Here is a 12766-nt window from a genome sequence, read left to right on the forward strand (position 1 = left end):
GGCCAGGCGTCCACCCCCAGGGCAGGACCCAGCAGGGGCCAGGTAAGCTGGAATTGTTTCTACACACTCATATCTTCCCTGTTCTACCCCTCCCGTCAGCTCACCTGCTGGGCTAAACAGTCTCTTGTGTTTATATTAAAGTTCTCACTATGTCAGACCAAACTTGGTCAAGATTTTAATGTTTACTGCTATATATATATGGTGAGCGTGTGTGTATAACTAGATAATGGAGTATTGTCTTTACAATATTCTTTGTTCACAATAATTTTATGCTGATATACTGTAACTAACCTTGTAATGTGTATTACTTAAAGACTACCGGAGTATTAAAGACTATACTATTGTCGGGGTTTGAAGTTTAGCTGAGATACTTGAGCCTGGGGTTTGTTTACTGTGTGGAGGTGAATGAGTGTGGCCTTGACTCCGGTATTCCCCTCCCCCCCCCAATCCTCAACCACAGGGCCTGCCCCTCCCCCTTCAACCACAGGGCCTGGGCCCCCCCTTCAACCACAGGGTCTGCCCCCCCCCCTTCAACCACAAGGCCTGCCCCCCCCCCCTTCAACCACAAGGCCTGCCCCCCCCCTTTCAACCACAAGGCCTGCTCCCCCCCCTTTCAACCTCAAAGCCTGCAAACTGTTTTCAATTACAAATAAAACATTTCTAACCTTGTCAAACGAGAATAAAGCCTTTGTGAATGAACTCGGAAAGCGTAAAGCGCATACAAACTTTACCAGTTTGTAAAGAACACATAATTAGAAAGACAGTAATGGTTTAAATATAAAGCAGCAGTTAAGCAGCTAATAAATATTAGCAGTCCCCGTGGCACAGTGGTAAGACACTCGCCCGGAGCTTCCCGAGCGCGTTGAACTGTGTTCGTACCCCTGGCCGGGGAGGATTGACTGGGCGCCTATCCTTAACTGTAGCCTCTGTTCACCCAGCAGTGAATGGGTACCTGGATTTTAAACGATTTGGTGGGGAAAATTAGGATTAAGGACCTGCCCGGAATGCTATGCGTGCTAGTGGCTGTACAAGAACGATTGTATTCTCCTAGCTGTGCTTGGGGGGGGAGGGGGGGGGTTGAGCTCTGCTCTTTCTGTCTTCCTCTCAACTGTCAGTCAGTCAACTGTTATTAACTACTAACTCCCCCCCCCCCCACACACACACCCAAGAAAGCAGCCCATAACAACTGTAACTCCCAGGTACCTATTTTCTGCTAGGTAACAGGGGCATCAGGGTGAAAGAATCTCTGCCCATTTTGTTTCTGCCATTACCGGGAATCGAACCCGGAGCCTAGAATTACGAGTGCAGAGAACTGTCCATTCAGCTATCAGGCCCATTGTATGTACGTATGTATGCATATACAGTATAATATATATATATATTATATATATATATATATTATATATATCCTCGGCTACCATTGTCTTTTGTGTGGTAATGGATGGTCGAGTGGTTAAGGTACCGTGTACACCAGATGCATTGTGCTCCTGGCTGTCCCGGGTTCGAGTCACTTCTGGGGTATGGAGTTTCCAGTCGCATATATGCTTGGGGATCATTCAAGCTTGTTTGCATATACAGTATATATATATATATATATATTATATAAATATAAATATAAATTGATCCAGAGGGAAAGAGATAATCCGGCAGCATTACTCATCCTGTGAGTGAACATATGCCATAACCACCTGTTCTGCACACCTAATAGGAAGAAAACCCTCTGCTTTGTCCATCCTGCTACATGCACCCAGACACAGTTGAGGCTTTACTGTCTCAAGATTAACAATTATCAACCTTAAACTTACATTATCTTCATTGAGGAATCTTTCATAAACAGAATCTATATTTGGCAAGTAAAGTTTTCCTAACTCAATGTGATGTGTGTTATGTATAATATGAACATTTATAATGTATCGTTGGAACGCAGTCTCTCGAGTAGGAATGAAGGTGGTATCTACTTCTCGTACTGCAGATTCTGCAATTCAACTGCTCAGCTGCTGTTTCCCTCCCAAACTACTATGTATAATGTACAGATTCTTAACTTGATTGACCAGATCACACACTAGAAAGTGAAGGGACGACGACGTTTCGGTCCGTCCTGGACCATTCTCAAGTCGATCACAATCGACTTGAGAATGGTCCAGGACAGACCGAAATGTCGTCGTCCGTTCACTTTCTAGTGTGGTCTGGTCAATATACTTCAGCCACGTTATTGTGACTCATCGCCTGCAGATTCTTTACTTGTTCTTCAATTCTTCTTTTCTCAGTTACCTTGCCATGATGCTGTTGATGATTTCTCTAATCTGGTAGTACAATACTTTCCCTTGGCTAAGTAATTATAAACAGAAGGCACCAAGCAAGGAAGACTGTATACTGTCTGGCACAGAACAATCAGAAATTCTTGGATTATATTTTTCAGTGTCAATGTGAGAGCAAAAAGACATGAATCATGTCAAAGGCATCAGACTCACCAAGGATTTTATCAAGGGAAACTTAATGCACAGGAGCACTGGGAAAATAATATTCCCTATAAACCTGAAAATCAGGACATGCTACTAGGAAGTGTGCAACTATTAGTGTGCAGCCACCCAGCATGATAAAATCATCAGTACAAATGGGGGGGACCTTTGACAAGCCATCAGCTTCCTGTCCTCACTGAGGTCACTAGATAGTGGCCCTCAGGTAAATTCTGGTAAATAATGCAGCTCTGACAGAAAGGTGCAGGATTTTGTTCTATTAATAGCCTACAAGTTTTTTTTTTTTACACAGGTGGGTACAGGAACAGATGACATCCGACTCCTGTTAGCAGGTCAAAAGCTTTTCCTTCCCATAGCTCATGGTAAGCCTTACCCTACTGGCTTTCCCTGGAACATGACCTGCAAATTGGTTTATAGTCAGGTACTCAATTACTGCTGGGTGAATAGTTAATGAGTAGTGCCTAATGAATCCTCCCTGGTCAGGATACGAACCCAGACCAAATCGCTCACAAGGTGTAGGGTGTTTGTGTTATCACTATGCCAAGAGTTGTTCAAGAGCTGACAACACACAACAAAACCAAAGATGTTTCCCACTTCATGTTACAGTGACAGGAAGAAGACCGTGGTGATAGGCCACATTTAATTGTGCACAATTTGTTCTTCGGAATACCTAACCACCTATTTCTCCAGTGCTTGGGAATGGCAATATGAATCATGGGGTATAAATCTGAGTAAGGAATGTACTTCTGGGAGATAGGACAGACATAAAAGACTTCTTTAGGTGCCTCTAATGACCATCCATTAAAGTGAACCCCAATATGGCTGGGAACCCAGCAAAATTTAATTGTCTTATCTGCTAAAGATTAGGGGCAGCCAATATTGAATTTCGATCATCATGAGCACTAAAGGGCCAAAACCTGTAAGGTCATACGAGCATGAGTCAACTATTATAATGAATGTTGCCTTATGAAAAGTAACTGCCATAAAGCATATACAATTACATAAAGCTCTGCAGTAAAAATACTAGTCTCTAGCGGGAGGCAACACACAAATGTTTGCCCTGGAAAGATAAAAGAAAAGCTTACAGAAATAATCTGAAGCCTTCAGAGATGGTAACGGATTTAATGTGTAGCTTATACTAGTATTTGTCTTGAGAAAAAAAAATCATGTTTATCGACTTACATGTATCGAGATGATTTCAAGATTTTTTGGAGGGTTTCTGGATTTTTTGACGTGACTTGAGCAATAAGTAACCTGACTAGATTACAATGTAGATTGATGGCCTCATAATTTATTTGGGTGAATTTAAATTCCTGATGAGACAGGTCTCATAGCCTGGTGGATAGCGCGCAGGATTTGTAATTCTGTGGCGCGGGTTCGATTCCCGCACGAGGCAGAAACAAATGGGCAAAGTTTCTTTCACCCTGAATGCCCCTGTTACCTAGCAGTAAATAGGTACCTGGGTGTTAGTCAGCTGTCACAGGCTGCTTCCTGGGGGTGGAGGCCTGGTCGAGGACCGGGCCGCGGGGACACTAAAGCCCCGAAATCATCTCAAGATAACCTCAAGAAGGGTACATGTCCCCCCCCCCCCATACATCACCACATAATTTTCAAACTCCTTAAATGGGTTGACCCAAATACTAGTTGGGTCAAACTCCAGAATGAAGAATATATACAAACAATTTGAGGCGCATCCGATCCCTCGATCGTCATCGCCCCTCAACCAACAATAACATACAATTTGCACACTGGATGTTTCATCCATAGGTAACTCATTTTTAAATACTGTACTATATTCTCCACATTTTTAAGTTTTGTACGCCCACACATACTGTACAACCTATCCTATGGTTCCCGCATCGTCATGAGTTCGGTTAGGCAAGACAATAATATTTATGCTAACTGCTTCATGTTGTAATGTACTGTACCTGTAGCCTCCAGAAAACTGCTGTAGGATTACTGCTACAGTTGTAAGTGCTGTAAGTTAACTACATGAACTTAACAATTTATCCTAGTGACATAACACCATGCTAACTGTTGCTATCCAATATTCGGCCTTCTTGGCACCATTCCCTCACTCTGTCCTCACACTCGGCCCCTATACTGTCCTCATAGCCCTTCCATGTGCTAGATAGTCATGATGACTTAGTGGCTCTCTCCTCATAATTACGTTCGTCATGTTCCTTCATACCAGTGAAAGTGCACGCTGGCATCCCGCCAGCCAAGTCCCGTCTACCCACCAGCCAAATCCTGTCAACCCGCCAGCCAAGTCCTGTCAACCCGCCAGCCAAGTCCTGTCAACCCGCCAGCCAAGTCCCGTCAACCCGCCAGCGAAGTCAAGTCAACCCGCCAGCCAAGTTCCGTCAACCCGCCAGCCAAGTTCCGTCAACCCGCCAGCCAAGTCCCGTCAACCCGCCAGCCAAGTCCCGTCAACCCGCCAGCCAAGTCCCGTCAACCCGCCAGCCAAGTCCCGTCAACCCGCCAGCCAAGTCCCGTCAACCCGCCAGCCAAGTCCCGTCAACCCGCCAGCCAAGTCCCGTCAACCCGCCAGCCAAGTCCCGTCAACCCGCCAGCCAAGTCCCGTCAACCCGCCAGCCAAGTCCCGTCAACCCGCCAGCCAAGTCCCGTCCACTAAAGCCACAAAAAACGTCTAATTAAGCCAGAGAAAGCAAAATCAAGCCAAATACAAAGCAAGTTAGGCCAAATCAACCCAATAAAAGCCTTAAGAGAGCCAAGCCGAGGAGGTAATGACTCAACCACTCAACACTAACTCAATTATCACCAAGAAATCTACACACTATTGATGCAATTCCTTCATTCCATAATAGTCAGAAGACATAGAGCCTCGACATGTCGAGATATAAGCTACATTATACACAGCTGAGTTAGAAGACTCACCAAATATGAGAAAAGGCGCCAAAACTCAGTCCGGTGAGAAACTTCACATCACAACAACAACAATGACACATTCCTCAGGGACCCCGCGCTTGTCATTTCAAATATCATTGTGGACCATAATTTACAAACATACTCGAATCTAATCTAAGTTAATCTACACTAATCTGTGCTACACTAACCTAATCTAACGAATCAAGTAATTTGGTTTTGCTATTTTATTTTTTGAGTTATGACGTCACTGTGATGTCATGAAGGGACCTCTTTATTTTTTTTTTAGAATCCTCTCTGCCAAATATTTCCTTGTTTTTTTTAGTATTGCTTATCTTTAAACTCAATTACTAAATTACTCTAATATTAATATTTAAGAACATAAGAACATAAGAACAAAGGTAACTGCAGAAGGCCTATTGGCCCATACGAGGCAGCTCCTATTCTATAACCACCCAATCCCACTCATATACTTGTCCAACCCGTGCTTGAAACAATCGAGGGACCCCACCTCCACAATGTTACGCGGCAATTGGTTCCACAAATCAACAACCCTGTTACTGAACCAGTATTTACCCAAGTCTTTCCTAAATCTAAACTTATCCAATTTATATCCATTGTTTCGTGTTCTGTCCTGTGTTGATACTTTTAATACCCTATTAATATCCCCCCGGTTATGTCCATTCATCCACTTGTAAACCTCTATCATGTCACCCCTAACTCTTCGCCTTTCCAGTGAATGCAACTTAAGCTTTGTTAATCTTTCTTCATATGAAAGATTTCTAATTTGGGGAATTAACTTAGTCATCCTACGCTGGACACGTTCAAGTGAATTTATATCCATTCTATAATATGGCGACCAAAACTGAACTGCATAATCTAAATGGGGCCTAACTAGAGCAAGATATAGCTTGAGAACCACACCAGGTGTCTTGTTACTAACGCTGCGATTAATAAATCCAAGTGTCCGATTTGCCTTATTACGAACATTTATGCATTGATCCTTTTGTTTTAAATTCTTACTAATCATAACTCCCAGATCCCTTTCGCAATCCGACTTTCGCAATCACAACACCATCTAGCTCGTATCTTGTAACTCTATCATCATTACCTAACCTCAGAACTTTACATTTATCAGCATTAAACTGCATCTGCCAATCCTTTGACCATTTCAAAACCCTATCTAGATCAACTTGAAGTGATAGTGAGTCCTCCTCCGAATTAATTTCCCTACCGATTTTCGTATCATCGGCAAATTTGCAAATGTTGCTACTCAAACCTACTTATTTACAATAAGAAAATAATTTCTTCTTCAGATATTCGTAAGCTTAATATCTTCTAATATGGCATAACCTTCCTATCAAATATATCAATCAATCAATTCATGTTTATCCAAAAGAATGTGTATACAAAGAACATAAGGGTAATGTACAAATGTAGGGACAGGAGTTACACATACTAATGAAGCAACTACAGGATTACGCAAAACGTTTTTCGCAAAAAATCTAACCGAATAGCATATTATTACATATTATATGTGGCATATTATTCATGTTTTATACATAGCTATTTAATATCATTACAAAATCATTAATTTGCTTCACTAAATATATATATTACATTATCGCGGGCTGGAATATACCGCTCAATCATCATACTTTAAAATACAATAACCCATTACATCTAATTTTATAGTAATCCCCTGTTTATGTTTATAATATAAATAAATGAATTAACCCTAAATAGGTAATTCATAATGAATAAGTAATTTGGCCAATATGTCCATGTTCAATATATGAGGTGAGTTTACACTCGGGCTGCCTTGAACAGCTGACACAGTCAACAACAAGCAACAGGTGGGAGCTAATATTTTGGTGTTTGGGCGCATCCGATCCCATGATCGTCGTCGCCCCTAAATCAACACAACATAATATTTTGGTGCTCATCATCAGCCTCTTTACGGGCTATTCATGCCCGTGCCACTTCTTGGGGTGGCTTAATCTTTATCAATCAATCAGCCTCAAACGGGAGACATCTCCCGTCACGCAGGGTGCAGTCACACCTCCACAGATCTCCAGTATCAGCTCTTGATACTGGTAATGGCTCAAAAGGGTCACCATTTACGGGCTATTCATGCCCGTGCCAACTTTTGGGTGGCTTAATCTTTATCAATCAATCAATCATCAGCCTCTGGAGAGGTACATGAGGCTTAGCCCCGTCCCTCTCTTTCATACCAACAACAACCTCTACCAACCTTAAGGCTACCATAGTATACTTAAGGCTACCATAGTATACTTAAGGCTACCATAGTATAGTTATGGCTACCATAGTATACTTAAGGTTACCATAGTATACTTAAGGCTACCATAGTATACTTATGGCTACCATAGTATACTTAAGGTTACCATAGTATACTTAAGGCTACCATAGTATACTTAAGGCTACCATAGTATACTTAAGGCTACCATAGTATACTTAAGGCTACCATAGTATACTTAAGGCTACCATAGTATACCTAAGGCTGCCATAGTATACCTAAGGCTGCCATAGTATACTTAAGGCTACCATAGTATACTTAAGGCTACCATAGTATACTTAAGGCTACCATAGTATACTTAAGGCTACCATAGTATACTTAAGGCTACCATAGTATACTTAAGGCTACCATAGTATACTTAAGGCTACCATAGTATACTTAAGGCTACCATAGTACCTTACCAACCAGCGAGTATGCCTTAGTCCTAAACATGACCTAGGATAAAAGTATACTTTCCTGTCCTGTCATATTCATATTCCATATGAATATACTTCACGGAATATGCTTCACACTTTTCTTATATCTTAGATTCTTTTAGATTAATCTAGGTTTGAAAATTGCACGTGCAAACTATCTGCTGTTCAAAATTATCTGCTTCCATTTGAAATAGGCGTTTGGAGTGCTGTACTATTTAGATACACCGTAAGATATTAAATATCCTCCAACGATTTCAGTCAATTTATGTGGTAATTATCCAAACTATTCAGTGCCCAATTTGCCTGTTTCCATCCTGTCCATGCTTGGGTATGTAAGAGGGTATGTGGCCTTCATAGACTTAAGCATGTGTGTGTCAAAGGTACAGTATGGTGATGCTAAATGTGTTGTACCGTAGCTGATATTCGAAAAGAATATGTAAGATATAGAGCTTGTAAAAGACATATTAATCATTTCATGAATTTTCATTAATGAATTACATTTCACCTTTGTGAATGTACATTAATGACACTATGTAAAAGACACATCTAATACTTTATGTAGGGCATACGTAAATCTGTGTATCTATGTATTTACGTATGTAGGTTAGCTTAGCATTTTAAAAGCACCGAATCACCTTCTGTGGTTGAGTGTTCAATAAACCCTTGAACTGTATGTTTAACACTTCTCTAACCCTGTCCATGGAGGACAGAAGAAAATGTATATATGCTGGTTAGCATTGTAAATGTGTGGCCACGTCTGTGGTAGAAAATAATAAAAAAAAAAAAAAAAAAAAAAAAAAAGACATTGTATTGGTGTAGGGCCGGAGGGGAATCGAAAGTACTGTACCTGTGGCCTTTTATGGTACAGTACTCTGTACTACCTTCAAACACATTTTATATTAATGAAACAATCTGTAAGTTTGTTTTCACGTTTGAATGCATTTAGCACATGATACAAAGTGCGGCCTTATGAAATCTTCACCGAGTAAAATACAGCATTTGTATGATGAAAGGTTCCCCACCCCTGAGGTGGGAGGAGGCCTGGTCGACGACCGGGCCGCGGGGACGCTAAGCCCCGGAAGCACCTCAAGGTCAAGGTACCCCTGGTGTAAGCTAATGATTGGTTTCTTAATACTGTATGCTCTTTTTCATGTGGGATGATTCAGGTTACAATTCTCTAGTTTTTATTTATTTGAAAAGGTATTTGTGTATGTAAAATATTAATCTTGCATGTATATAGTACTGTATATACTTAATATATGCTGCTTTAAAACAGTTTTGTGTACAGTACTTTATAATTCAGTATGTATTAGGGTATTAATGTTATTTTAACGTGTTTATTTTCCAGAAAGATGGCTTACTCTGATCTTAAGGATGAGATTTGCAGTACTTGGCTGCAGTTAAGTGCCGAGCAAATGGCACAAGTTCGTTTAGCTCTGTTGGGAGTTTCTAGCTCGGTTGGGGAGTTTCCACGAATGCGAGAGATCAGTAGATGTGCTGATCTGTCTTCTGCTCTGATTCTACTGGAAAAATGGATGCTTCTTACACCTCAGAAGTAAGCTATCCCTGCATAAAGCTGTTTGTAGTGACTATAAAGAGAATGCATTAAATTTTGATTCATATATTTACCTAAAAGTCATCATCACTAGTGGCCTCAAGGGCAACATGAAACTGGGGGCTTGTCAAAGGTTTCACAAGTATTGCTGAGCTTTTTCAGCTGAATTTTCAAATGAAATTTTCAACATGTGACCATAGTCGGCAGAATGACATGCAGGACATATGTCAAATATTACTCTTTTATATTGTATGCCTGTATACATGCATTTTTTAATTTGCATATGGGTTACGAAGTAGCTGGAGGAAAATCATATACTGTACTTGAATATGGTTTTCACAGCTTTAATCTACTTGGTTCCTGCATGATATCCTGAATTAACACAAATCAAACTTATAAGAAGGGAATTACAAATCATAATAAAGATTTCTACAACAAGAACAAATTAATATTGTCTAATGAATAAGATATTTCTAAATATCACAGGATATATTCCTTCAAAAGTTTCACAATCCAGCTTAAAAGTATAGTTTATGGGAAAAATAGGGTTATATGCCTGAGACCTCCAAATGTCTCCTAATGTCTACCATCCTCCCAACCACTTGGGCTGGACAGTAGAGCGACGGTCTCGCTTCATGCAGGTCAGCGTTCAATCCCCGACCGTCCAAGTGGTTGGGCACCATTCCTTTTCCCCCATCCCAACCCAAATACTTATCCTGACCCCTTTCAAGTCCTGCATAGTTGTAATTGCTTGGTGCTTATCCCTGATAATTCCCCCCCCCCCCCTGAGACCTCCAAATGGTCACTTTTTGCCACTGCACTTGATAAAACACATACAATATTTTAACATTAATGTTTAATGCTCCCTCCACTTTGCAGCTACATATTCAGCACATAATGAGGTCCAGAATGCTTTTGCATGCACATGACTAATCATTATTATAAGGGACAAATCATAATTTGTTTATTACAGTATATTATATCACTACTTTTCATTTGAAGTCCTATGGCTTTATTGCCTCTTTTGTTCTAATTCTTTTCTGGAGTTTAAATCAGACCAACCAAAAATTACTTTTCACATATAATTTTTCATTTATATGTGGAAAATTACCTGCCCCCTCTATAGTTCCATTCAAAATTCTTTTTGTTTTGTATAATGTATATAGTGTATATAGACAAAAATAGTTTAGTCTACATTTTTTAATATAATAGAAAAACATGGACCAACTAACACGTGAAGTTAGAAAAGGTTCAGAGATACGTCACCAGGCTAGGCCCCGAGCTAAAGAGTACAGTATGAGCTACGAGGAAAGATTGCTGGAACTAAACCTCACGACACTGAAAGACACAAGTTAGGGGAAACATCACTACCTATAAAATTCTCAGAGGAATTGACAGGGTAGATAAACTGTTTAGCATGGGTGGTACGTAAACAAAGGGACACAAGTGGAAACTTAGTACCCAAATGAACCACAGGGACATTTGAAAGAACTTTTTTCAGTGTCAGAGTAGTTAACAGATGAAATGCATTTGGCAGTGATGTGGTGGAGGCAGATTCTAAAAAGAGTTTCGAATGTACTGTAGATATGATAGAGCCCAGTAGGCTCAGAAATCTGTACACCAGTTGATTGATAGTTGAGAGGTGAAACCAAAGATCCGAAGCTCAACCCCCGCAAGCACAACTATGAGAGTACTATACCAGGCCACAGATATGTTCTGCCTGCCTGCTAGTCAGGCTTAACTAGATTTATTATTGTTTCTGTTGTAGAATAGTGACCATGAGCCCAGCTCATTTGAACTTGGGTCCATGTTTGGTTCCTGGCTGCAGTTTCAGGTTACAGATTCCTCCTGGCTAGCAAGCAATGATTTATTTTCTTTGTGGTATTAGTAGCTGTTGTTAGTTCCAGGTTCTTAAGGGTTAGTGTGCCTCCTGAGCCCATCCTCTCGAGTTGCCACACTGGACAGAAAATGGTGCACTAAAACACCTGAACCTAACCTAGTAACCCAGGCATAGAAAATGTGAATGTTTGTGAGCTACTATGATTTAAAGTACATCATATTTTGTCATTTAAGGATTTTGACATCAAAATGCACAGTATTATTAGTGAGAGGGGACAGATTAGCTTCCAATTACTTCTATGTTATGTAAGCCAGAGAGGACCTTGACTTTCTAAATGAGGTCTTGCTCTATTCTCTCTTTTTGCAGCAGACCTTGACCCTTAAATGGCTTCAATCACAAGCGACAATTTTCCAAATAATTTTTTTTTACATTAGTTTACATTAGGACTTTAAATTAGCTGAGTCATTTAAGGGTTAAGGTCTATAACACTCGTCTAATTGGTGAATATCCCTGTCCTTAGTTCTGTCTTTCCCGCAGCTGTGTCTGTACCCAAGTTGTTTACTCCAATCCTCCTGGATCCAGTTTCCCTCTTCATGGCACATTTTACCTTCTGTTCACCCCATTTTTCATTACCCATATCTGAGAGATGATGTTTCAAGTAATATGAGACCATTCCCTTCAATGACATGGAGAATATTCAAGTAGAAAAATAATAACAAGAATATATGAATATGTAATTCTAGGTGAAGATAAAGTGGTGAGACTGTCACAAGTATATTGGGCATCAGTGTTAAATTTATTGTTTCAGGTGTTTATGCAGTTTTGTTTCACTTGCGAAGATTACTACATATTAAAAATATAATTGTTTATTCCCTGTATTAAAGACATTGATATTAAAGTTGAAATAAGTTGTATTTCTAAATAGATTTTCCATTGAAGCAATTAATTTAAACTACATCCTCAGAGTTGACATTCTGTTGTGGCTAACTGAGCAAGTTGGGCCCCACACGCAGATGGTGAGAGCACGTATAGAGCAATACAAGAAGGTTTCTCTGCTACCTAATACCCACGAGAAGGAAATGCCTTCAGTAAAGCAAGATGATAATGCTCATTCTGATCCATTACTTCATCACCCAGTCTTTGATGAGGGTATGTCAGCCCATTCTTCTAATGTTGCCACTCTTACAAAATACAAATTGTTAATCTAACCATAAATGTACAAACCGGAGCAACCCGGTCCGACCTGGGAGCCGGTCGGCCGAGCGGACAGCACGC

The 12766-nt window shown here is 40.4% G+C and overlaps 2 protein-coding genes across 5 annotated transcripts in view; one reads left to right on the plus strand and one right to left on the minus strand.

Annotated features, from left to right (window-relative positions):
* LOC123758443 (cellular tumor antigen p53) overlaps positions 1-5501 on the minus strand; it is a 48670-nt gene extending 43169 nt beyond the window's left edge. For both annotated transcript variants that reach the window (XM_069322727.1, XM_069322726.1), the window contains exon 1: positions 5376-5501. The gene's annotated coding sequence lies outside the window, so the exon portion shown is untranslated. The remainder of the gene's footprint in view (positions 1-5375) is intronic.
* LOC123758442 (uncharacterized) overlaps positions 1-12766 on the plus strand; it is a 19404-nt gene continuing 6638 nt past the window's right edge. Inside the window, exons 1-3 of one of the 3 annotated variants that reach the window (XM_069322729.1) lie at positions 1-42; positions 9445-9651; positions 12456-12640. In XM_069322729.1, the coding sequence (XP_069178830.1) occupies positions 9449-9651; positions 12456-12640 (388 nt within the window). In that variant the 5' untranslated portion in view covers positions 1-42; positions 9445-9448. Of the gene's footprint in view, positions 43-7173; positions 7220-7319; positions 7460-9444; positions 9652-12455; positions 12641-12766 lie in introns of those variants that run through there. The other 2 variants (XM_045742865.2, XM_045742866.2) reach the window with 2 other exon arrangements.

This window comes from Procambarus clarkii, chromosome 11, assembly GCF_040958095.1.
Source record: "Procambarus clarkii isolate CNS0578487 chromosome 11, FALCON_Pclarkii_2.0, whole genome shotgun sequence".
In the NCBI taxonomy this organism is placed as follows: Eukaryota; Metazoa; Arthropoda; class Malacostraca; order Decapoda; family Cambaridae; genus Procambarus; species Procambarus clarkii.